The 25983-nt window shown below is 41.6% G+C and overlaps 1 protein-coding gene across 1 annotated transcript in view; it reads left to right on the forward strand.

Moving 5' to 3' along the window:
- The window catches only part of gpc5b (glypican 5b), a 79344-nt gene that overhangs the window by 22443 nt on the left and 30918 nt on the right, over positions 1 to 25983 (forward strand). Inside the window, exon 7 of the mRNA XM_017693277.2 lies at positions 21520 to 21640. Within this exon, the coding sequence (XP_017548766.1) occupies positions 21520 to 21640 (121 nt within the window). The remainder of the gene's footprint in view (positions 1 to 21519; positions 21641 to 25983) is intronic.

Genomic DNA, 25983 nt, shown 5'->3' on the forward strand with positions numbered 1-25983 from the left:
TAACCCCCAACTGCTTCCTGGGTGCCTGGGATAGGGCTGCCCACCGCTCTGGGCAAGTCTGCTCACTGCCCCACTAGTGTGTGTCCTCACTGGTGTGTATGTGGTGTTTCACTGCATGGATGGATTAAGTGCAGAGGTCTAATTCCTCTGTGTGCAAAAACAGTTGGCTAATCTGAATTCAATTAAAACAATCAGTAATCACCCTCAATGTTTTGGGTTTTTGGGTTAGCTTCGTAGCTACACCACTAAGCAAAAGGAGCTAGATTTGGACAACAAACATTTTGGCTGATCGCCTGCATAATTGACTTACACATAATTGTGTAAATTTGATTATTTTTGCTGGCCTGTCACCTCACAGCGAGGAGGGCGTGGGTTCAATTCCCCAGCCAGGTGAATGGGGTCCTCTCTGTGTGGAGTTTGCATGTTCTCCCCGTGTCTGCGTGGGTTCCCTCCAGGTTCTCTGGTTTCCTCCCACAGTCCAAAGACATGCAGTCAGGCCAATTGGGTGTGCTAAATTGCCCCTAGGTGTGAGTGTGTGAGTTACTGTCTGTGTCTGTCTGTCTGCCCTGCGATTGACTGGCGACCTGTCCAGGGTGTATCCTGCCTTCCGCCCAATAACTGCTGGGATAGCCAGCACCCCCCCCCCCCCCCCCGCAAGCCTGACGGAGAAGCGGCTTAGAAAATGGATGGATGGATGGATGGATGGCCCATTCCTTCCTTTAATTAGTGTAGATTGGCTCTGGTTATTTGTACAGGGATTTACTGTTGTGTCGTTCTCTGGTGATGCCTGGACTTGGATTTGCATTTGGTTGAAGCTTAGGCTTAAGGTCAGTTTAATTCAGGGAATTCAACCAATTTTTCAGAATGTCTGTATGATTTATTTATTGAGATGTAAACAAAGTAATTGAGAATGGTTTGATGTGAAATTATTAATTGCACTGAAACCTACAGACTCAGATTTCTTTACTGTGGTGGTGATAGGATAGAGACGCCACAATGTCTATAACATACCTATAGCCTTTTTATTAGTTGTGCAAAACCACTAGTGAACCTACACGTCTTCTGGGTTTTATGTGTAATGTTGGTAATGGCAAAATAGTGATAAATCTATAAAAGGAAGTTTCTTTGGGTATTATTTTTTCCTTATAATGTCCTTTAAGTACCTCTCCGCCATGAATGGCTTTTATATAGGCCAGAATTTTTTCAAAACTTATTTAAAAAATCAAGGATTAAGTGTATAATAATGTCTGTGTGTTCAGGAGCTTTTAGAGGCATTAAACTCTTCAGATGTCTGGTTACCACCACTGTGAACAATTCTGACCGATATATAAGAATGGAGCATTTCACATTAAATCACTCTGAATGACTTTATCTTTACAATTTAACGATGCTGGAAATTCTGACAATTTGGGTGGAATTGTCTTTAAGGTGGTGTTGTAATTAGGGATAGACAAAGCAATTAACATCTCAAATCATGAGCCCTATGATCTGGGTTGGATATAAGGCCATCAGATCATAATATTTCCTAAGAATACTTTCTGTGTGAGGTTATGAGGTTCATAAGACAAGACGGGGCCGAGGGGGGCAGCGGTTGCCATGGCTTTTGGGAGCTTTTGCCTGGACCTCACTGGGACAGAAGCTTCATTCAGAAAGTGCTGGAACTCCATTGTCACACAAATGAGATTCCTTGAAAAACACACATTCAAAACAAACATTTGCATACAGGCACTATTTCTGTCTAAGTGCACAGCCGATGTCTTTTGGCCGTCCTCTTGCCTCGCAGAGAAACACACACAATCTTTCTATCTGGCTTTTGTCCTCCTTATGGTCCTACACGCTGCTGTTGCCCCAGGAAAACTTGTAAAACCTCCTTGGCTGGCCTCTTTAGGCGCTGAGGGGTGATGAAGACGACACTACACTGACATCCCCCCATGGCGGTAATCTTCACGGTGACTCTATTGCTTGTTTTGGCGAGGGGGGAAAAGACCCAGCCTGGCCCCTCTGGCTCTCGCTTTTGGCCCCAGCCAGTGCAGTTGGAGACAGGGTCGGACTCCCCACTCATGCCCCTGGAGAAATCCCCCCATTGTACCCTCGTTGGCTGTAATGTGGATTGGCGCCATTCATATGAGAGGGGCCTCTGGTAGCACTAGTACAGCGTAGTCCTGGCAACACAGTTCAGCCTCCTGACATAGCAGAGCAAACAGATTAGAGGTGTGCTGGAATCAGCTGAACTGGGGTTTCATTTGCCAGGTTTGTTGATTCTGTGTGCTTTTTTCTGCAGTGCAGTGCAGGTCGTCGCAGTGTTGCATCATGAATTTTGGTGAAATGATTTGAATGTTTGCTTTGATATTCACTTGCAAAACGTCTGGGCCTGGGTTTGATTCCCCGGCCAGGTAACCAGGGGTCCTTTGTGTGTGGAGTTCTCCCCGTGTCTACATGGGTTTCTTCTGGGTGCTCCAGTTTCCTCCTACAGTCCAAAGACATGCTAAATTGCCCCTAGGTGTGAATGTATGTCTGTGTGTCTGCCCTGTGATGGACTGGCAACCTGTCTAGGGTGTTTCCTGCCTTCTGCCCGATGACAGCTGGGATGGGCTTCAGACTGGCACCAAAATACCTCAAACAAACCAGCACGCTTTGTCAAATGTGGTGGGATAGTTGCTTTGGCAGTAGTAGCTACAGTTTGAGTAGCTGGTGTTGGCTTGATTGTTGCTTGTATGTAGTATCATTTGTGTTTTGACTGCTAAATGACCTGATAATCCAGAGGATGGGGTTCCTTAGGAGGAAAGATGTATATAGGACCAAAGTGTATCAGGTTCATTTTCCTTTACCACTGGGCCGTGATAGTTGGCGATCTTCAAAAGTGCCATTGATTTCTCCTATAGAGAATTCTGCGTAGACCTGACCTTCCTAATATGGGCATGAAGCAAACTACAGAACGATGCACAGCTTCACAGGTCTGCTTTTGCAGACTTCACCAGAGGATGCAGTAAGGGTGCAAAGATGGTGTGCTTGGGTTACTCTTTAAATACCAAAATGAGAAATGGGACACCCTACAGCCTTACGGTCACACGCAGTTGTGGTTTGCACTGTTCGACTGACTGGGCTTCAGTCTCAGGTCAGAGCTTCCACCTTGATTCAAAATCATGGCCAGACTAATCAAACACACTTCTTTAATTATGATTAACCAATAGTGTTTAGGCTTAGCCAAGCTCATTAGCATGCTGGAGGATGACATACATAAAGAAATAAATCTATAAATAAATAAATATATACAAACAGAAATAAATCAATGCAGACATGCATAAATTCAGAATACATAAAACATTGAATTATTAATGCTTCTATGGACCAAATTGATTTATTAGTTGATTTATTTTTTGCTGTTTATTTATGTATTTATGTATGCATGCATGTATATCATGTGGTCATGCGGTGGAACAATGTGGAGGAGAAGAAGGACAAGAAGATGAAAATTGCAGTGGCTGGATCATAGCAGCCGCCCCCACACCCGTAATTATTCCCCACAGGATATGTAATGTGTGGGTCAGTGCATTGTCCTTTTGCAGTTGTATTGACTGGACATCATGAAATGTCTTATTCATCTCTGAAAAAGGAGTTTCTTTAAAAAAGAGTCAACACTGCCCCCTTCTGGACACTTTGTGTACTTTGCACATATTTTGTTGAACAAGTCCTCATAAGTGGACTTACATGTTCCATATTCATAATCCATCATAATAATAATCGAAACAATAATAATAACAACAACAACAAAAATATTAATATTAACAATAATAGTACAATTACAATACATACAATTACAATAATACATTTTCAGTTGCAGGTCTGCCAGTCCTATTGGTCTCTCTAAATACCTACCAGGACAGCCTTATTACAACCACAAGTTCAGACCAGTAGATGTATTTGTAGTTAAATGGGGTCATGACCCCTTTGGATAACTGTAAAGAATTACACATGGATTTTTTTTGTTTTGGTGAAATACTTCATCAAAGCGGTCTTTCTTCTCTGCCCATACTGTGTATAATTGGGTCATGTTTTGTGGGTTGTTACAGTAGGTGAAGTAAATGTGGGCAGCCCTCTTGACTGTGACTCAGCTGGACTTTTGCAGCCACTCTGGGCCACTGGATGTGGTGTCCATGGCAACGCTGTTTTGTTTGTCAAGTACAGCGTTGTGGTCAAAGTCCAGTGTTGAGGACTACATTCAGCTTGTTCAGCTCTGGCTTTGGTTACAGAGACTCTCTCTCTCTCTCTCTCTTTCTCTCTCTCGCTCTCTCTCTCTCTCTCGTCCTCTCGCTCTCTCTCTCTCTCTCGTCCTCTCGCTCTCTTTCTTGCTTGCTCTCTCTCTCTCTCTCTCTCTCTCACTTGCTCTCTCTCTTTCTCTCTATTTCTCTCTATTTCTCTCTCTCTCTTTCTCTCTCTCTTTCTTTCTCTCTATCTCTATCTTTCTCTCTATTTCTCTCTCTCTCTTTCTTTCTCTCTCTCTTTCTCTCTCTCTCTTTCTCTCTATTTCTCTCTCTCTCTTTCTTTCTCTCTATTTCTCTCTCTATTTCTCTCTCTCTCTCTCTCTCTCTCTCTTTCTTTCTCTCTATTTCTCTCTCTATTTCTCTCTCTCTCTCTCTCTTTCTTTCTCTCTATTTCTCTCTCTCTTTCTTTCTTTCTTTCTTTCTCTCTCTATTTCTCTCTCTATCTCTCTCTTTCTCTCTATTTCTCTCTCTCTTTCTTTCTCTCTATTTCTCTCTCTCTTTCTTTCTCTCTATTTCTCTCTCTCTTTCTTTCTCTCTATTTCTCTCTCTTTCTCTTTCTCTCTCTCTCTCTCTTTCTTTCTCTCTATTTCTCTTTCTCTCTCTTTCTTTCTCTCTATTTCTCTCTCTCTCTCTCTTTCTTCTTTCTCTCTCTTTCTTTCTCTTTATTTCTCTCTCTATTCCTCTCTCTCTTTCTTTCTCTCTTTCTCTCTCTCTCTCTCTCTCTCTCTCTCTCTCTCTCTCTCTCTCTCTCTTTACTGCCAGAACTAGTAGAATTTCAAGTGGTGGAAAATTCCTCTCCCTCTCTCTTTGGTGGTTCAGGCTTCGGAGTCCTGTCACTACCTTTATAGACAAAGTACCTCTAGAACAGTCACGTCAAACCACCTACATCTTAATGATTAAATCATGCCCAAATTTCTCAACATTGGTGGTATTCCCCTTTTAAGACAACTGTAGTGACCGCTGACTTACTCTGGACCAAAATCCAGCAGTATAATCTCACTCCCTTTAGTGGCGACCGTGACTAATGTTTTCCACTTGCCCCTCCTGAAAACTCTTGTCCTTTCCTCTCCTCTGCTTTCATCTCTAATTCAGAGAGAACTTGTCCTCTTTTCTTTCTTCCGCTCCTCTTGTGGTCTCAGGCTGCTCCCTTATGGCTCTGTTAGATTATGTGTTGCTGTGGAATCTCCCGTCTACAGAATGACTCACCCTCTGCTCGCAGATACGCAGGTTTACAGAAGGAAATGTATTAAAAAGTATTAGTACTATTAACAGCTACAGTCGGCAGCTCAAGGCTGAAAATTGTCTTTAAAACAAACTTTAATTAAAATAATTGAAGCTGAATGTAAGTGAGAGTTTTGTTAGCATATAACAGCTGTGTGTTAATCCTTTGCTTACACTTCTACACTGAGCTTCATTTGTCTTCCTTGGTATGATAAGCAGATTTGACAGTTTGCTTTGACAGGTTTCTTTTCCAAACTACTGTTAAAAGCACATATTGAAACTATTTTGGTCCAGAGGTGAAAATTTTACGTGCTGACATCACAAAAAAGCAATATTCTCAAAGCAACACTGTCCCAAATAGGGGTGCATGGATATATACCGATATATTTTTAGTTCTTGCCAGTGGTCTGATACCATACTGAGTAACTATTGTTAGAATTAAGTAGAATTAAGTAGAACTATTTACTAGTGTAAATAAATGCAATGCACTTTAGTAATTAAATCTTTATAATCTAGCTGATTTTAACTGACGTTCATTAGCTAGCTATGCTATATTAGTTAGCTTGGATCCAGCTGCGCTGCAGTGGAGAAGAGTGGGCTTTGTCAGAAAAGTGCTTCTGTACAGCTCTAAGCATATTAGGTTAGGGAACCGGCCCTGTGACTTGAAAGTCGCCGGTTCGATCCCCAGAGCCGACAGTACATGACTGAGGTGCCCTTGAGCAAGACACCTAACCCCCAACTGCTCCCCGGGCGCTGCGGATAGGGCTGCCCACCGCTCCGGGCAAGTGTGCTCACTGCCCCCTAGTGTGTGTGTATTCACTAGTGTGTATGTGGTGTTTCACTTCACGGATGGGCTAAATGCGGAGGTGAAATTTCCCCGTTGTGGGACTAATAAGGGTCACTTAATTAATATTAGATTCATAGTTTTGCTTCTCATTTGTCTCTTTCAACAGAGGTTAATGTGTCCAAGGAGCTCGTGTCTTTTGTTTGGCTGGTTGAGGTTCTTGTCCTTTAGTGACTCACACTCTATGTCTGAATATACAGTCATGTATGAACGAAACCTACGATTTATATACTCAAGCAGTCCAAGTAGCAGACATTTTATTAGGTTATGATACATGTTTTATTGTCTCCTTTGTTGAGAATTGTTTTGTAGGTTTTGCCATGTTTTCTTCTTGACATTTGAACAATAGGAAAAAGTTGGAAGTTCAGACTTGAACTTAGTCTCGCAGGTCCATTCGTCATCAGATTGTCTGGGATAACATGAGAAATTTTGTGCTAAATATGGGTGAAAACGTGTACTTAGGGTGGGAATAAGTGGGTCGCCGCCCCCCTAGTTGGCCTTGGTGATACTGCTAGGTGCTGTTGTCAGTCATTTTTAGTGTTTTTTCAAATGCAAAACTATTCAGGTCGAGCTTATTGAGCATTCTGCCAAAATGCATGATGGACATAATGAACTAGCTTGATATGTTTATATTTTCAGTGCAAGCGAATGTAAAACATTTCTCATTTTGATCCTATGGAATTCATCCATCATGGAAAAATGGCTAAAACCTTGTATCGCCATTTTTGTTGTTTTTCAATTTTGGATATACTATGAAAGTGCATGTTGTCCTTTACATTGTGTGTCAATGTCATGATGAATGGACCAAAAGAAACGGACCAAAATGATTTGGAAATATGTCTAGTTCCATTGACTTACATGAAAAGTAAAGTAGGTTTTTCCCTTCTCCTGTAAAGTTACCATTTTGGAGGCGCTTACAGGTTTTCAAAATACAGAACAGTAAAGACAAACACGAGAACACGAGGCACAGTCATAACATCGCAAGCAAGAACATAGCAAGACTTGGCAAAAGTGCTGGTTTAAGATTGAGAACAGCTATAAGCAATAGAAAAGAGAGAGGTTTTAAGTTTAGATTTAAAAGTAGACAGAGTTGGCCTGTTGAATATGTGAGGGAAGAGAGTTCCAGAGTCGGGGAGGCAGCCTAGAGAAAGCACGATCACCGTACCCATGTAGGTTGGAAGGTGGGACAGTGAGTAAACCAGCAGAGGAAGATCTGAGAGTGTGAGTTGGTTTGTAGGGAATAAGTAGATCAGACAGGTAAGAAGGAGCAAGGTTATGTAGAGCTTTGTATGTGAGGAGAAGAACTTTGAATTGTGTGCAGTATTTTACGGGAAGCCAGTGGAGATGTTGCAGGATGGGTGTCATGTGTTGATGTGCAGGGGTGCGGGTGAGGAGGCAAGCAGCAGAGTTCTGGAGTTTGCATAAATGGGAGGAGTTAATACCAGCAAGAGAGTTACAATAGTCCAGGCGACTAAAAATGAATGCATGAATAAGAGTTTCTGCAGCAGACTGAGAGTGACGATCGAATTTTTCCATGGAAAAAAAACAGAGATGGATAAAAGAGGTTTTAACTACAGATTTGATGTGTGCACTGAATGAGAGAGTTGAGTCAAAGAGAACGCCCAGATTTCATAGCAGAGGGGAAGGGGACAGAGTTACATTGCCAATGGAAAAAGAGAAAGAAGACGGCGAGCTGATTTGGTATAAGAATAAGTTCTGTTTTATTACTATTTAACATGAGAAAGTTATGCTTCATCCAGGTTTTAATTTCTGTTATGCAGTTTTCAAGCTGGGTGAGGGGGGCATTTTTAATAGATTGAGTGCTAATGTAAATCTGTGCATCTGCATAACAGTGAAAGTTCAGCTTGAAACTACGTATTATGTGGCCAAGAGGAAGCATGTACACAATAAACAAAAGAGGTCCAAGGACTGAGCCTTGAGGGACCTCCTGAGTAACCACAGACATATGAGAAGTATGGCAACCGAGGGTGACAAACTGTTTTCTGCCAGTCAGATATGACTTAAACCACCTCAGGACAGTCGCCCTAATGCCCAGATCATAAAGCCTTGATAGGAGGATTGAGTGGTTCACCGTATCAAAGGCTGCACTCAAGTCAAGTAGCAGAAGGATGCTAAAAGCACCAATATCCACAGACACCAAGAGGTCATTAGTGACCGTTATTAAGGCAATTTCTGTGCTATGAGAGGGACGAAATCTGGACAGGAATGGTTCAAAGAGGCCATTATCTGATAACTAATAGTGGAGTTGGCTAGCCACAGTTTGTTCAAGTATTTTGGACAGGAAAGGGAGGTTAGAAATGGGGCAGTAATTACTGAGTTCTGGTGGATCAAGGTTAGTTTTTTTAATTATGGGTGTGATAGCAGCAATCTTTTAAGCAGAGGTTACCTGTCCATAGAGAGGCGAGTTATTGAGAAGAGTTGTGAGATGAGGGACCAGGGCAGAAAGACAAGCTTTAGTTAAGGTTGTTGGAAGGGGATCAAGAGAACAAGTAGTTTTAGAAGTAGTTATGGTGTCTATAATGGAAGAAGAATCAACAGGGTTAAAAGTAGAAAAATTAGAGGAGGTGGGGCTGGGGCTTATAGAATGGACAGTCAGAGAAGAAGCAGTATTATTAGTAGGGGATAGCAGAAAACTGTTCATTTTGATTCAAAGAAATGTAAAAATGAGTCGCAGAGTGCAGGAGAGGCACCCGCAGAGGTTTCATGGTGAAAAAAGATGATGGGAATTTGTGTTTGAATTATTAATGAGACCAGAGAGGTACGCAGGTCTAGAGTATCTCTATAAGCTAATAGGTGGTGTTTGTAAACCTCTGCATGAACAGAGAACTTTGCCTTCCTGAAAAGCCTTTCCAACCGGCGACCACTTTGCTTCATGGAGCGGAGTTCATTGGTATACCAGGGAGAGGAGGTGACAAAGTTAACAGTGTTAGATTTCCAAGGTGCTAGTCAAGTCAGGTCAAGCCAAGAGGCTTTTATTGTCATTCCATCTATGTACAAGTACACAGTGGAGTGAAATTACGTTCCTCCAGGAACAAGCCATTGAAACTAAATATAGAAACAATATAATAAATATGATAAATTAAACAGACATTAGACACAGTAAACAGACAGGACAGTGCAGCACCGACACAGCACACATTTCTGGACATGAGGTAGTGAGAATAAGGTGCAAAGATATTAAACATGCTGTGATCTGTGAGTCATGCAGTCACATAACATACATAAGCACAGCAGTTCCTAAGGTAGTAAAACTTGAGTAAACAGTGTAAACACAGTGTAGCAGCAATGTGCCAGATAGTGCAAGTAGAGCATCAAAAGAGGTGTGTGTGTGTGTGTGTATGTGTGTGTGTAGAGTATGCATGTGAGGGGGGCTTTCAGATCAGTCCTTGTGAGTTTAAAAACCTGATCACTTGAGGAACAAAGCTGTTGCAGAGTCTGGCAGTGGATGCTCCGGTACCTTCTGCCAGATGGCAGCAGTGGAAAAAGTCTGTGTGAGGGATGGATGGGGTCGTCCACAATGCTGGTTGCTTTGCAGATGCAGCGTGTGGTGCAGATGTCCATGATGGAGGGGAAAGAGACCCCAGTGATCTTCTCAGCTGTCCTCATTATGCGCTGTAGGGTCTCGGGGTCAGAGGCAGTGCAATTCCCAAACCAGGCAATGATGCAGCTGCTCAGGATGCTCTCCACAGTCCCCCTGTAGAACATGGTGAGGATGGGAGGGGGGAGATGAGCCTTCTTCAGTCTCTGCAGGAAGTAGAGGTGCTACTGGGTTCTCTTGGCTATGGAGTTAGTGTTGAGGGACTAGATGAGGTTATCTGTGATGTGGACACCGAGCTCCTGACAATTTCCACAGCAGAGCCAGTGATGTTGAGTAAGAGGTGGTCACCTCGCACTCTTCTGAATTCAACAACCATCTCAGTTTTGTCCACATGCAGAGACAGGTTGTTGGTTCCACACCAATCTGCACCTCCTCTCTGTAATCTGACTCATCATTCTTTCTGATCAGACCCACTAATAGTTAATAAATAGTTAATTAATAGTGCATTAAGAGATTCAGAAAGTGCAGCATTAAGCATAGTAGCATGGTCCTCAGGAGAAGAAGGAGGAAGATTAGTAGGAAACACAGTAGAAATGGACTGGCCAAGAGTAAGCGGGTCGACAGACTGAATCTTACAGAAAGAAATGGATCATTTAGAAGAACGGGGAGGCAGAGTCATAGGAGCTGTAAGCAAAATAAGCTTGTGATCAGACAGTGGAAACAGTGATGGGTGGAGATTAAGAAAAAAAAAGTATATATATATATATATATATATATATATATATATATATACACATATACACACACACACACAGTACTGTGCGAAAGTCTTAGGCACGTTTTCAAAATCTATTTATTTGTTTGTGTTTATTTGCTGAGAAAAGTGTTAATATTTGAATAAACCAAGTTTATAGAATATTAATTAATAATGATATATATGGGTAAACAAACACACTCACATCCAGAAAATCACTGTTTTATTTATATATGGATGTGAATGTGTTTGTGTGACCATCTCCAAGCCTCTCCTCGAGGAAGCCCAGTATTATCCATCCATCCATCCATCTTCTAAGCTGCTTCTCCATCAGGGTCGCGGGGGGATGCTGGATCCTATCCCAGCAGTCTTCGGGCGGAAGGCAGGATACACCCTGGACAGGTCGCCAGTCAATCGCAGGGCCAGTCAGACAGACACAGACAGTCACTCACACCTAGGGGCAATTTAGCATCTCCAATTGGCCTGACTGCATGTCTTTGGACTGTGGGAGGACATGCAAACTCCACACAGAGACGACCCTGGCCGCCCGACCGGGGAATCGAACCCAGGCCCTCCTTGCTGTGAGGCGACAGCGCTACCCACCACGCCACCGTGCCGCCACCTAGTGTTATATGTAGTTAAAAAGCAGCTCCTGGTTTGACCAATTAGTGCTTCAGTAAATTGAGCTCATAATGTCATTGATGATATTAACAAGTCTCTGTGGCGGCTGTGAAGGTGTCAAGGAAAAATATGGACCCAAGAAATTCTTGTTCCTTTTTATTGTTTTATGTTTATTTGAACTATGAATACGACTTTATTCTAATGTATATTGTGATAAACTCACTGCTGAGGAAAATTGTTTAAAAATTAGCTTAGATGCCTAAAACGTTTGCACAGTACTGTAATATAAAATTGGCAGATTTATGGCAGTAACAGTGCATTTAAATGTGCAGAAGTGTGCTCTGTAGTATTGTATTGTGGTAACAAACAGCCATAGCGTGTCCCACTGTTTGCAGTAAATTTCGCAGCACCAGAAGCTTAACAAGTTGTCCCCAGACATATATTCTCAGTATGAGATCATGTCTGGCCTCACGAGACTAACTTGGACCTGTTGTTACAGAATGTAAACAAGGTGTAAATTTAATTCATTACGTAGCTCTGCAATTAAATATGTAATCGCGCAGTTATATTTGATAAGCACAGCAAAACAAAACATACACAGATTTGATTTAAGGGTTAAGTGCTGTAGCTGTGGTGGCAGCGCCTTGGAGAAGAGGAGAGCGAAAGCTGTGGAGCAGCAGATGAAGGACGGATACAGCCTCTCATTAAGTGCCTTGCTCCGTAACCTTCTAAGCAAACAGATGAGTTAATCTAATTGAGCGGATGAATTTAATTGGAGCCGTGCTCCTCACAAAGTGTATTTGTGTCTGCGTATGCGTGCGCATGTGGTTTCCATAGGAAAACAAGTGACCGTTAGCTAAAGGGGAAGTCCAAACTCTTTGGTCTCTAGCTGAGTAAATATTTTTCTGTGCCTTTTTTATGCTTTGCTTCATTTTAGGCATTCACCCCAATGCGCTGATCTCAGTGACCCAGAATAATTACTGTGAGAAACGTCTGGACAACACCACTTTTACTTCTTAGGCTTTTAGAATATTCTTTGCAGCTACGTTGCCTCTGGTGTCTCTTTAACCCCTGTTATTCTTTTATGACTTAATATTGAATAACTAGAACGAATAGTTTAGCGTCTACTAAGAAACTAATGTGCTGTTCTGTATTTGTGCAGACTTATGAGTTGAAGTGTGGCCCTGTGTACAGACACTCAGGGTTTAAATACATTGGAAGGTGTTTAACTATTGTATGTAATGCTGTTGAGTTCTAGAGAAGCTTACAGTCAGAATTGTTCACAGTGGTGGTGATAGGAACCAGACGTCTGAAGAGTTTAAATGCCCCTACAAGCTCCCACAGAAAGATATTGTATGCAATGGTTACGGTTAGAGGCGGGTGATACGGCAATATTTAATGTCTCAATAATTCAGGAAGATAATGTGACATCTGATACGTTTTAACAGACAAAATAGTCCCACATTTTGAAAATACCTTCCAATTGCTCGTGTTCAGCATTTCACACATTTTGCTGCACTAAATCCAGTTAAACAGGACTAATTATGCTCTTTTTAATCAGATATGCAGTTATTTTTAATACTAATGATATTCAGAATATGCTCAGAAAAGCATATTGTGACATTATGTTGGATATGAAACGATAACAATAAATATTGCCATATTGCCCAACTCCAGTTACAAGTGCACTGCCTGATGCCTGAGACATTACACAGTTTGGGCTCGACAATATTTATCGTTACTGTGATGAATTATGACACATAATGTCACAGTATGCTGTGTTTGCATTATAGCCCACCCCTGGCTCCTATACCAACAAAGTCCCCTTTAAATCCTCAGAATAACTCTTGAATTTGACTCTTGATTCTGTCCATGAACTGAACTGGTAATTATAAGCAGATTAAAACACCCAGTAGAAAAATATTAAAGAATTGTTTATATATACATACATTATTTTATTACATACTGTATGTCATTCCAGTTTTCTAGTCATCTGCCCCAACTACTCTCTAGCCATGTGACTTTGTGAATGTGGCCCAGGGAAATTAATGCTGTTCTTATTCTAAAAAGGTCTCATAACTGACAGGAAACAAGAGTTAGCACAATTTGATTCAGAGTGCCAGGATGTGATTATAAAAGGAATCTACATGCATCTTGATTGTTGATTGCTGTAATTTTCTTTTCTTGTGTTTGTCCATGTTTACGAGTAGCATGATTTGAATTTGAATGGAACCCATGTGTGGTGAACCTATCGCATCCGTAGGCCTACTTTTCACCATCCAAGTTTAAAAGAAAGTAAATAAACTACATTTAAACATTATTTTATTTATTTATGTCACGCAGTGTGGTCTAAGAAGCTTATTTTTATCATAAATGATGCTGTTGAAACTTTGTAACCGAAAATATAAATATACATAAGCCTTTGCAAAAGTTTGATAATGACGTTTTCACCATCGACGCAGTGTCTTTTAAGAGAGAACTGAATCATTCTTCCCACCACTAGTGAATTGTTCATGTTTTTTTCTCGTTACTATGGAAAGCAGTCATTTTACTGTCACTTCCCTGATTTGCAGGCACAGCTCTTCTAGCGTGAGAAATGTGAGAGAAATCCCGGACTTGTGTGAATCACGTATTAATGAATCTTGCCTGGAACGCTCTTTTAGGAGCTCACAAACCATTTGGAAGTGTTGCATGAAAGTCATTGAATGGCATTTAGTGCTTTTTCTCTTACCATTTAAAAGCAGTGTTAACGTTTATAAAAAAGTACTACAAAAATACATTTACATTTCTGGCATTTGGCTGACGCTCTTATCCAGAGCAACTTACGATTTGATCATTTTACATAGGTAGGCCAAGGCGGTGTTAGGAGTCTTGCCCAAGGACTCTTATTGGTATAGTGTAGGGTGTTCGCCCAGGTGGGGATTGAACCCCAGTCTAGAGTGTAGAAGGCAGAGGTGTTAACCACTACACTATCCCAACCACAACACACTTTCTGGCCACTTTATTAGACACATGTACCTTCAGTCTTCGGTTTCTGGCCACAGGATCCCTGTTTGCTGGGTATTTTTGTGTTCCACACATGTCCTCTGAGTCTTGTAATGTTAATGATGGTAATATACTGATAAATCTAACAAAATACGTCATTTTTGGGTTGTCTTCCAGTGCCCTGCAGACAGCATTAGATGCATTAAACACTTCGGGCGTCTGGTTCCTATCACCACCACTGAGAACAATTCTTGCTCGCTAAGTTTCTCTACATGAAATCACTCTAAACAACTTTGTTCACATCTTAACAGTTTAATTTATGAATAGGTTTGAGTAATCAGGGGAATTTGCGTGTAAACAAGCAATGCACTCATTCATTATTGACAATATGTTATACTGTAGGCCTAGGCATTATCAAAACTGTGCTCGGTGCTATACCAGCTTAGTGTGCAAAGTAGAGAAGGAGTTCAGGGTTCATTACTTATTCATGCAGATGAGCTGGAGTGGATGCAGCAGGGCAGTCATGCTGATGAACATGCATTTATTGATGCTCAGGCACTGAGCTGCATTATGCAGCCTCCTGAAGAGCTCTGTGAGCTGTTTCACCACCCGGCCTTTGATCTGTCTGCCTGCCAATCTCTAAGATGGAATCATTAAGACTTGGGTCATACATTTCTTCTCTCTTTTAAAGGATCGTACAGAGTTGAAATAACATATAGGCCGATGCTCACAAATAACAAACTGTACATTACTAAGAGTATTATTATTATATTATCTTATTAATATTAGTCAGCATTCAGCAATGTGTTTGTTGTTGTTTGTAAATGCTTCATTATTTTTATATCAAAAATGCACTTGGTTTCTCAACATAGAGCAGCATGACATGTTTCACCACTGCTGTTCTATTTTTGAGCACTTTTGAGCTTCACTTATAAGATTAACAGCATCTTCTGTACGTTCTTGATGTCAGTGAGCACCAACCACTTCACTCAGCCAGTGAGTTGATCAGCCCAAACATTCAGCCCTCAGTAGCAGTAATGCCAACCAATCAGCACTCAGTAGCAGCAGTGCCAACCAATCAGCACTCAGTAGCAGTAATGCTAAAGTACCCCTAAAAATAGTCATTTCATCCCCAAAATTGCCCCCAAACAGTTTTTTTTCCAAAAGTTCCTCTCACCTTTAGGACGTGTCTTCAGAAGGCCGTTTCCAGGTCTTTAAACCCGGAGAACTGGCACTTGAGACTACTTTGGCACCAAGGTAGGAGGCGAATAAGCAGATGTAAACAGCTGTATGGGTGGTTATAATTTCATTTTGGTCATAATATTCATTTATTATTGCTTAATATTCTTTTAAACCATGTTAACAATTTAAATAGTTATTTTAATATTGTTTAACAGAATGAGGGTCCAGAGCATCTCTAATTGCAGACATTGTAACCTATGATATCCATGGCTGACCTTAGTTATTATTCCCAAAGAACAGTATTTAACACCCACTCTGCATGCTTATTTAGCTCTTGAGGTGTCTGACCTTTTCACTTTGTGCATTGATCACATGGCCTACTTTGCTGACCGCAGTGCTTTGCATGGCAACCAAACAACTATAACAAACTGTGAAAACCTCCCTGTACTTCATTTGCTGATTTGCAGTCTAGTACATACTCTCATTCACACTCATCATCTATGTGCTTGAGTGTAATGATTGTGGTGATGCACAGAAAGTGAAAATAGATAGTCGGATACTCTTCCAGATCAGTCCAAGTATATGCGTAATTTTTCTGTTGTCATGGAGACCTCCACCAAGGTGTCCCACCGAGGAGGATAACAGAATCGACTCAAGTTCATGAAAACTTATTTAAAAAAGGTCTGGGAAGGTTTAGATAAACCAAACTGTTTTCAGTGCCCCCAATTTCACACAGGAATCCCCGCGGTAATCTTCATTCGGCACACCTCTGTCCATCACTGGTGAAGCCTGAATATAATGTAATTGAAATGTACCTCTGAGGATGTGTTATCACTTGTAATTTTGCCACTGGCATTCAGACATGCCCTGGGTCTTAGCTGCTCTAGTCTATGGGAAAAGTGAATGACTTGAAACTATCCATCTCAAATTGTGTCCGTGGCTGAAGGAATGGCTTGCCAGAAAATAATGTACACCATTTTCCGTTTCACGCAAAACATACGCTGTACGGACAAAAGTATTGGGACACCTACACACTACACCTACAGGAGCTTTTGACATCCCATTCTAAATCCATAGGCATTAATATAGAGTTAGTGCCCCTTTGCATCTATAACAGCTTCCGCTCTTCTGGGAAGCTTTTATACAAGATGTTGGAGATTGTATGTGGAATATTTTGTGCATTCATCCAGAAGAGCATTCGTGAGGTCGGACGCTGATGTTGGACGAGAAGGCCTGGCTCACAGTCTCCGTTCGAGTTCATCCCGAAGATGTTTCATGGGGTTGAGGTCATGGTTCTGTGAGGGCCAATAAAGCTCTTCCAAACCAAACTCGCTCATCTATGTCTCTATGGATCTTGCTTTGTGCACTGGGGCTCAGTCATGCTGGAATAGAAAAGGCCCTTCCCCAAAAGTTGGAAGTGCACAATTGTCCAAAATGTCTTGTTCTGCTGAAGCATTAAGATTTCTCTTCACTGGAACTAAGGGGCTTCAGCCAACCCTTGAAAAACAACCCCATATCCCTCCTCCACCAAATTTTACAGTTGGTGTAGTGCAGTCAGGCAGGTTACGTTCTCCTGGCAGTCACCAAACCCAGACTCGTCCATCAGGCTGACGCATATAGAAGCGTGTTCCAGGAGTCGTCTTCTCACAGTGGAAGGATGGGAAGAAACACCTGTGGATGTTTTCAGATCTAAGGCAGCTTGATGATGAAGATGAAAGCTGTAAGTGCTGTTTATCTAATAGGGGCAGTTTTGGTGGTCTACCAGGTCTTGCGGCTGGTCATTATGAGTATCATTTTCTTAATATTTGTAAATAATTTTGTAAATAAATAACACCAGCATCAGAATCTATTTCCACTTATTTTCATTTGACCTTCCCCTTCTTTATACAAGTGAATTATCTTGTATCTAATCTCCCCAGAAATAGCTCCTGAACTTCTTGTGCTTACATTTTTTGAGTGATTTTGACTGAAAATCAAGTAAATAAAGGGTGAACTCTGACTTTAACACAGTATTGTATTAAAAATAAGTGGGTTTTTTTTGGTTGATACTATAATTAAATGGTGACCAGATGTTGACTTTAGTGCAGAGGTCCTCAGTACTGCACTAAAGGACATGTTGAACCCTTACCAGGGCTGAAGACAGGAGATTCCCAAGAGTAATATGGCTGAGGGTCTTGGTACGCAGAAACGGAGGGTATTATTTATGCACAGCTTGCTGTGGGATAATTAATTGGAAACAGGTGTTGGTGCATGTGTAATGAGGGGAGAGGGTGGCAATCAAGTGCCAGAGCCTTCATAACGAGCAAGCTGACTGAAGCAGTGCGTGAAGTCTCCCGCACAGTTGTCATTCATATTCCTTGTATAACGTCTGTATTATCTGGCTAATGATGCACAAATGAACCAGTAAGGGACAAGACGACTGTATGGCTCTGCTGTTATTCAGTTGCTATTTGTTTCCTGATTCTGGTCATGAAGTGTCTCATAATATGTGAAGTGTTTTCACACCATAAAGGATGGTTTAATTAGCTGATGAGGTGATTCAGGTGTGTTGGAGTACATGGAGTACATAGAGTCCCTATATACATCACTGTTTTTGACAAGCCCTTGTTGGTGTCCCCTTACCTGTATATCAGCTACATCACATTAGTAGACACTTGCAGGATGGAGATTAGGTGATGGTGCCAATGGATTTTCTTTACTTGTTCACTTGCTTTTACAATTAGGATTATGTTTACAGTTTTATGCAATTTTCTCACTTGGCTTCTCTTCAAACTACAAAAAAACATACAAAAGAGGGTAAGAAACTCATTTTTGTGTCTAGATCCATTCTTTTCATATTAAATGATTTAATAAATATCTAACATATCCATCCATCCATTTTCTAAGCTGCTCTAAGCAGGTGGGGGGGGGTTGCGGTGCTGGAGCCTATCCCAGTGGTCATTGGGCGGCAGGCAGGATACACCCTGGATACACGCCCGTGTATTTGCAGGGCAGACAGACAGAAATAGACTCACTCACACCCAGGGAGAGAACACGGGGAGAACATGCAAATTCCACACAGAGAGGACCCCGGTCACCCGGCCGGGGAATTGAACCCAGGCCCTTCTCGCTGTGAGGCGACAGCGCTACCCACCGCACCACCGTGCTGCCCCTATATATAACATAGCCTATATAAAATTATTGTACAGTACCTCCTTTGTATGAATACAGTTTCAGTGTATCATCATAAAATCAGTATTAGTCATTTGTGCGGCCTTGCATTTAAAACTCTTATATGGTGCAACTGTCCAACCATATGCAAATTTAGAAAAATATTAAAAAAGGTCTTTTTTTTTTTTCTTTCATGATTTTATGTTGGCTTAAAAATAGTGTCACTTGAAAATGTTAAACTTTATTGGTAAAAAAAGAAAAAAAAAGACTTTTTCAAATGTCATGCAGTCTTGGTTAGGCTGGTTTGTCAAGTCAGGTGGTGCGACCCAAGGAAAACCATGAAAATGTGTTTCTATTATTATTATAATGTTCATGTATTTGAAAAATGAATGAGTATGTACAAAGACTAGTTTATACACATTGTCAGTACTAGTAAATAACTTTTAAATATAATAGTTCTTATGAATGTGTGGCTGCACCACTTGACATTTTGTGGGTGGTTAAAATGAATGATCCAAAACAATTCATTGAATAGATCCTTGCAGATGTACAAATACACATCTAATCCTTTTAAATGAGATGTTTAAGTTAGCGTTATGAAAGCCTTGACCCGAAGGGAGTGATTTCAGAGGCTGCCATAGATGCTTTATGTAGCTCTCACAACCTTGTGTGGCCTTCAGCATGCTGTGAGCTGCGATCTCCTCACTACTGCTTTTAAAATGAAAGGCTCCTAAATGATTCTTGGCTTGGACATGCAGTTCAGGAAGAAGCTTAAATTGGTTTAGAAACTTTATATCATGCAGTTCTTTTAACCATGTTGTTCTTCACACTTGCGCTTACCATTTACTAAAGAACAATCCATTGAAGGGTCTAAAGGGTCTTGGGATCCAAAATGGGTTCTTGTATAGTAGAGCCCTTTTTGGCAAGAGTGTAGTTCACCAGTGCCTCTCATGCTCATGGTTCTCCTCAGACATGATCAGACTTGAAGTGTTGCTCCAGTGTTTTGAGTATGCGGCCCACTTTCCCAGACTATCGTAATGTAAAGCTGCCGAAGAGATCAGAGTGTTGTGCTCTCTTCATCTCCTGATGATGTTTCTGCTGTAATGCTTTTGGAAAACCCAGGCTAGTTTCTCAGAGCCCTGTGACCCTGAATGAACCTCAATCAGCTGAGTTCTCTTTGTGTGTCACTCATTCCAACCTCCTTAGTTCAACAATGATCTTATTTGTTTAGCTGCATTCTGTAACAATCGGTGAGCCACGCGCCACTTCAATTCTGCATGCAGCTATGATGTCACTGTGTTATCATGTTGTCTGGGCAGTAAGACTCATGAGAGGCTGACCGAATCTTTTCACATGAGAGAGGGTATAATAGCAGAGGTATTTGTTAGCCTGCAACCTCCAAGAAGAGTAGCTGTGTCCATGTGTCAATCTCATCCCTTAATTCATGGGATTAAATCAGTTCAGACTGGTCATTATCGAGTTATGTCACCCCACTGACCTGTTGCTGTTCTGCTTTTTTCACATTGCTCACTAATGACTTGAGAGGCTCATATGAGTCTTATTACGTGTGTCAAACATATTCCGCTTGCCTTCCCTCACCGAGTCTCCAAGAACGGGCCACGAGGTCTGCAGTTAGATTTGCAGCTTGTTTGTGCTTCAGGCTACATGGTGGGTGAGCCATTGCACTTTATACTGAATCATTAATGTCAGTGAAATTGCAGTCTGAACTGCATTGATTGCTGCGCCCGTATCAGCAAAACAGACAGTTTGTTTTCAGACTACTGGAATGACGGGGGTGATATCAGTGTGAATTTATGTGTTTTGCATTATTCTTCCTCCTGTGTTAATTATGTTACAAAATATGAATACAGTCACCTCCAGGGTTATTGGCCCCCATCAAGAAACTGGCCAAAAACAATGATATAAAATAAACAACACATGTTGTTGTCCACAGAAAAACAAATGTCCAAAATGGTCCAAAACACTCTTTACTTCCCCTACAGAATATTTTACACCCCTATAGAATATTTTTCAATCTTAATTAAAATACTACAAGGTGATGTAGGGCCCATGTTTTTTTTTCAAGCCCTGTTTTTTTTTTTATTCAGATGTTTTGTTATGTTTTATTCCATTATCTGTATGAAAGTGTAAAATGACATAGTAACAGCATGAGAAGTTCTGGGTATACTAGTTCATACATGACTCACACTCACTCACATGCAGCAGGCTAAAGATCCTCCACAAGGGGGCGTTCATGTTTTGTGTGCCTCGTAAAAATGGTTTAAACCCACACCAGCAGGATCTTAAAGTAAGGTAATGTAAATTGATTTTATTCCAAGCTATTTTGAAACATTTCTGTTCATGCATCAGGAAAATATCACACAATGCAAAGGTCACCCGCTGAGCTCTAATGAAGAAAAGGCAAAATTGCCCATTTTTTTTTGTGGATCGCATCAATATAATGGTTGACATTTTCCTCTGATGTTTGTAGAAATTGCTTACGATTTAACGAATAGAAACCCCATTCCTACAAGAGTGTTGTTTCATTTTAAGAAGAATGTATGTTTCAAAAACTTTACAACAAACAAAACTATTGGCGCCCCTACAGACTATGTTTAATAAAAACTATGAAATTTGTCAAAAGAAAGACTGCATACAATGAAAAGTAAATAATACCCATTATCAATTATGGTAGAAGATCAGTGATGCTTTGATGCTTTGATGAATTTCATTAATGCCAGGTGATTTTGGCCCAAAATCTGTCTGCCTCTGCTAGAAGGCTGAAACTTGGTTACGTGTGGAGTCTGCAGCATGATAATGACCCCGAACACACATCAAAATCCACACAGAAATGGTTGCAGGAATGCAGAAACAAAGAGTCCAGTTTGCCTTGTATTCCCATTTACATCATCAATGACTGAAGATTCTTTCCCCTCCTCAGCTACACAGGTCTTGTGGTGGGGAACGGCCTACAGGCCCAGAGACATAACCCTGAGATCAAGGTCAGAGGCGTGGATCCAGTCCTGGTCCAGGCAAAAGGGAAGCTGGAGCAGTTTAATCAGGTAAAAACTGACCTCATACTTGAATGCATCTGTCAGACAGGGGCCAAAAGCATCCCATGGCTTACACCAATAACACAGAGCACTATAGCAAAGCCAGATGTGTTGGTCAGTAGGTTCATGACTTGACAAAAAACAATAGCCTATTGAAGAACTTCTTTCCAATAAATGTGCAGAGAAGCAGCATTAGCTGTTCAAGGGTAGCTTACTTCTAGTTGACCACTACAGTATATGGCCAAAAGCATGTGGACACCTTGCCTTCACACCCATATGAGCTTGTTAGACATTCCATTTCAAAACTATGGGCATTATTATGAAGTAACAGCCTCCAATCTTCTGGGAAAGCTTTCCTCAAGATATTGTAATGTGACTATGGAAATGTTACCATTTAGTCAAAAGAGCATTTGTGAGGTCAAGTACAAATGTTGGAGAAGAAGGCCTGGCTAGCAATTGATGTTCCAGTTCATCTCAAAAGGTGTTCAATGGGATTGAGGCCAGGGCTCTGTGCAGGCCACTGGAGTTCCTCACAACCAAGCTCATCTAACAATGTCTTCATGGAGCTTGCTTTGTCATGCTGGAACAAGAAAGGGCTTTCCCCAGACTGATGCCACAGGTTGAAAGCGTACAATTGCCTAAAATGTCTTGGTGCTGCAGCATCAACATTTCCTTTCACTGGAGCTATTGGACCCAGTCCTTGAAAAACAGCCCCAGCCCATTATCCCCCCTCACCAAACTTTACTGTTGCCACTATGCATTACAGTAGGTACCTTTCTCCTGGTATCTGCCAAACCCAGATTCATCCATCTGCCAGTCCAGTGGTGGCCTGCTTTACACCACTCCAGCTGACACCTGGCTCAGCCATGGAAAGCCATTTCATGAAGCTCCAGGTGCACAGTTCTTTTGCAGATGTTGCCTTTAGAGGCAGTTTGGATGCTTCCATTTCACAATAATAGCACTCATGGGTGATCAGGGTGGAAATTTCACAAACTGACTTGTGGCAAAGTTGCCATTCTGTGACAGTTACACATATAAAGTCACTGAGCTCTTCAGTGTTACCCATTCTACTGCCATTGTTGTTTTATGGAGATTGTACGATTATGTGCTTGATTTATACTTCTGTTCGCAGTAGGTTTAATTGAGACACCTAAACTCAATAATTAGGTGGGCTGTCCACATATTTTTGGCCATATAATGCAGTTTGTGCCTTCCGCCCGAAGACTGCAGGGATAGGCTCCAGCATCCCCCCGCGACCCTGACGGAGCAGCGGCTTAGAAAATGGATGGATGGATGGATGGATAATGCAGTTTGTTTTATATTCAGATAGTTTTATCATGTAGTTTGAAAACTATTTCTCTGAACTAGACCCACTTCTGATGAAGTTAGTGACACAGTAAGTACCTGAACTCAAAACTAGGGGTGTGTCTAGGTCATCGCAAACAGAAATAGTAAAAGCTTATATATAATCCAAACCAAAATTGGCTTATGCTTAAACATAAATGCCTCGTACACTGTTCAAGCCAGGTTAGCGCTGCTTTTCAACAACAGTATCCCTCTGGAGTCTGCTGTAAAATTACTGGAACCTCCTCCCTCACTGAGAGAGCCTGGAGTGTGGCCTCAACCCAGGCCTTGTGCTCTGATCCTTCTCCCTGAGTGTCCTTTTGGGAACGCACTAAAGAGAGCATGGTCTATCGATAGCAGGCCTTTGGCTCCAGCAGCTGGGTTTGGGAGGGGACAAGAGCTGTCGACTTGACTTTCTGAGACAATTTAGTAATGTTTTCATTGCTCCATTAAAACCAGACGCTCTGGTTCTACACTATGACCCAACTCTGCCCGTCCCGGCCCAGCCCAGTCATCTACTGTATAACTGCTGGAATTGAATCACTACTGGGCAAGAGACTGGGGAAGTCCAGAGGATTTGGGTAAGGGGTCGAGAAGAGCATTACATTTCATCAACCATGTTTATGTTCACATCACAAAGCCTGTTTGGGAAAAAATATTGGTTTGAATTTCCCCATTTATCCAGTTTACATGATGTATTTTACATTCAGCTGTAAATTGCATTTTAACCTTTGATATGCATAATCAAAAAAGGCAGGGACCACTCTTCATTTATTTAATTTTCAAAATGGCCATTAAGCACAAGAAAGTACTTTTTCAGGAGATATTACACATTAGATCATTTACCTGTGTAAGGAAGCTGAAAATAGAAAATAGAATAGAAAAAACAGGAGTTTCCAAAAAAAGGACCTCCAAACTGTCCCCCAACAGTACTTTCATCTTTTGAGAGCGAGGAGAAGATCAAGCTGCTTCAGATCTGAAAACATCCACAGGTGTTTCTGTCTGGCCACTACTGGCCACTACTTACTTCTGTCTTCTACTGGCCACCCCAGAGTCCAGACCTCAACACCACTGAATGTGTTTGGAGTTACTTGGATCTTGAGAAGCAGAAAATGCAATCAACTTCTAAGACTGAACTTCGGAGGTGAAAAATTATCCCTGCAGATTTCTTTGAAAAACTGAAAGCAAGTCTCCTGAAAAGAATGGAAGCTGTAACATAACGAGTGGAAACACTAAATCCTTAATAAATGGTACTATATTTAGTTGTTTGGGCTTCTGTGCCACAAAAAGGCACAAGAACCTTAGCAAATGCCACTGTGGCTGATCCACTCATGCCAATGCCATACATACCGCTAAACCACTACCATGTTGCTGTTGAAGAGAATGGTCCATGACCTAAATCAGGGGTCAAGAAACAGGCTAATGAGAGCTGACTTCAGCCTCATAAGAAGTCAAATCCTGAGAGACATTTTACAAGAAGCTATTCCACTTCTGGAAAAGTTTCCTGCTGGAGATGTGAGAAAAGCAACTATAGCTGAGCTAAAGTTTAAAGCAGAGCAAAAAAAGTCTGTGTTTTCATTTATATTATATTTTTAGCCTATACTAGGACATCAGCCCGTACTGAGACATATTTACAGCCAAGATGGTAAAATGGACATGAATTGTTGATGCTCCCAAGTTGGTTTGATTTTTGTTGAAAGGACAAAATGGCTCTTAACATTTGGCTTGTAGACCCCTGACCGAAACGATATCTGGGCAAGGTGGGTCCTATAGTGGTCCCTTTCCATTGATGAAAAATGTAGACAAGCATTGATAAACTGTGCAGCAACATATGGGCCATGGTCAGTAACTGCAAACCTACAAAGTGCACCTATATGGTGGGTGTTTCTAAAATGGCCAGTGAATGTAGGTACAAGGTAGATGTTCCTGATAAACTGCATGCTGTGGTTAGCTTCATGAAACACAGCCACATAAAACCCATACACATTAACTGCTAGTGCTGTTATGTTAGCTAACAGCTGCCTGAGTGATGGGGAGGGAGGACCATCCAACCCACGAGAGAGAGAGAGAGATCGAGAGAGCATGGACCATTTGGCTGTCTTGGACATCCCAGCGATCTTGTGACCATAATTTTTAGATGGTTTGCACCACTAAGGAGCCTCCCAACTTTACTGTTTTTTTCTGGTTTGGGCGGAGTGTTGTTGGATTGGGTGTTTTCCCGCCCCCCACCAATACCAGAGAAATTGTGGCCTCCACAGGCCTCTGTGAGCTACTCATTTACCCCTTCTCTGCATCTCTACACAGTTGCACTTACGTGTTTTCTTCGCAAAAGTATAAATCAGCCCTCAGTTATGTCATGGTGACAGTGTTGGCAGTGTTGTAAAGTTCTGGGTTTTCGTCAAGCTGCTAAATGTGGCTTTGAATTCTGTTCTACAGAATTCAGCCATTTGATGCTCCGTTTTTCACATTCAAATATGCAGACAAAAATGCAGTAATTGCCTTGAACGTGAGTTACACAAAAGGGTGGTTCAGAAGAGCCTCGCCTTTCACAGCTTGCACCAATATATACTAAAGGTTTGTTGAGAAATGAGTGTTTCACTGCTCGTTCCCAGGGGTGAATCCTCTTAGACTGCGCTGGAAATTTACGCCCTGCGAGGACGAGTCTGTGCCGAAAGGCCATTATTTTTGCTTGAACTCTGCTTGCGGCAATGAGCAGAGAACATGATGTAACTGCACTTTTCATACAGAGTCAAGTTATTTATGAGAGCTCTTAACCAAGTGGCAAATTACGGAACCCAGGGCACGGTCACTGAGCTCTTCCACTGTAGATTTACCAGAGGCCTTTGATACGGTGAATTATTTGCTCTTGGCCAGACTGTGCGCAGTTGTTCTTGACCAGCATTGACGATTCACAAGCTCTCTCACAAATGATCTCTCAGATTTGTTACTGGTGACCCCAGGGCTGTTCTCTGCATTTGAATGTGTGCTGGACGTCCCTGGCTTTTGAA

The sequence above is a fragment of the Pygocentrus nattereri genome, chromosome 15 (assembly GCF_015220715.1).
Source record: "Pygocentrus nattereri isolate fPygNat1 chromosome 15, fPygNat1.pri, whole genome shotgun sequence".
Taxonomy (NCBI): domain Eukaryota; kingdom Metazoa; phylum Chordata; class Actinopteri; order Characiformes; family Serrasalmidae; genus Pygocentrus; species Pygocentrus nattereri.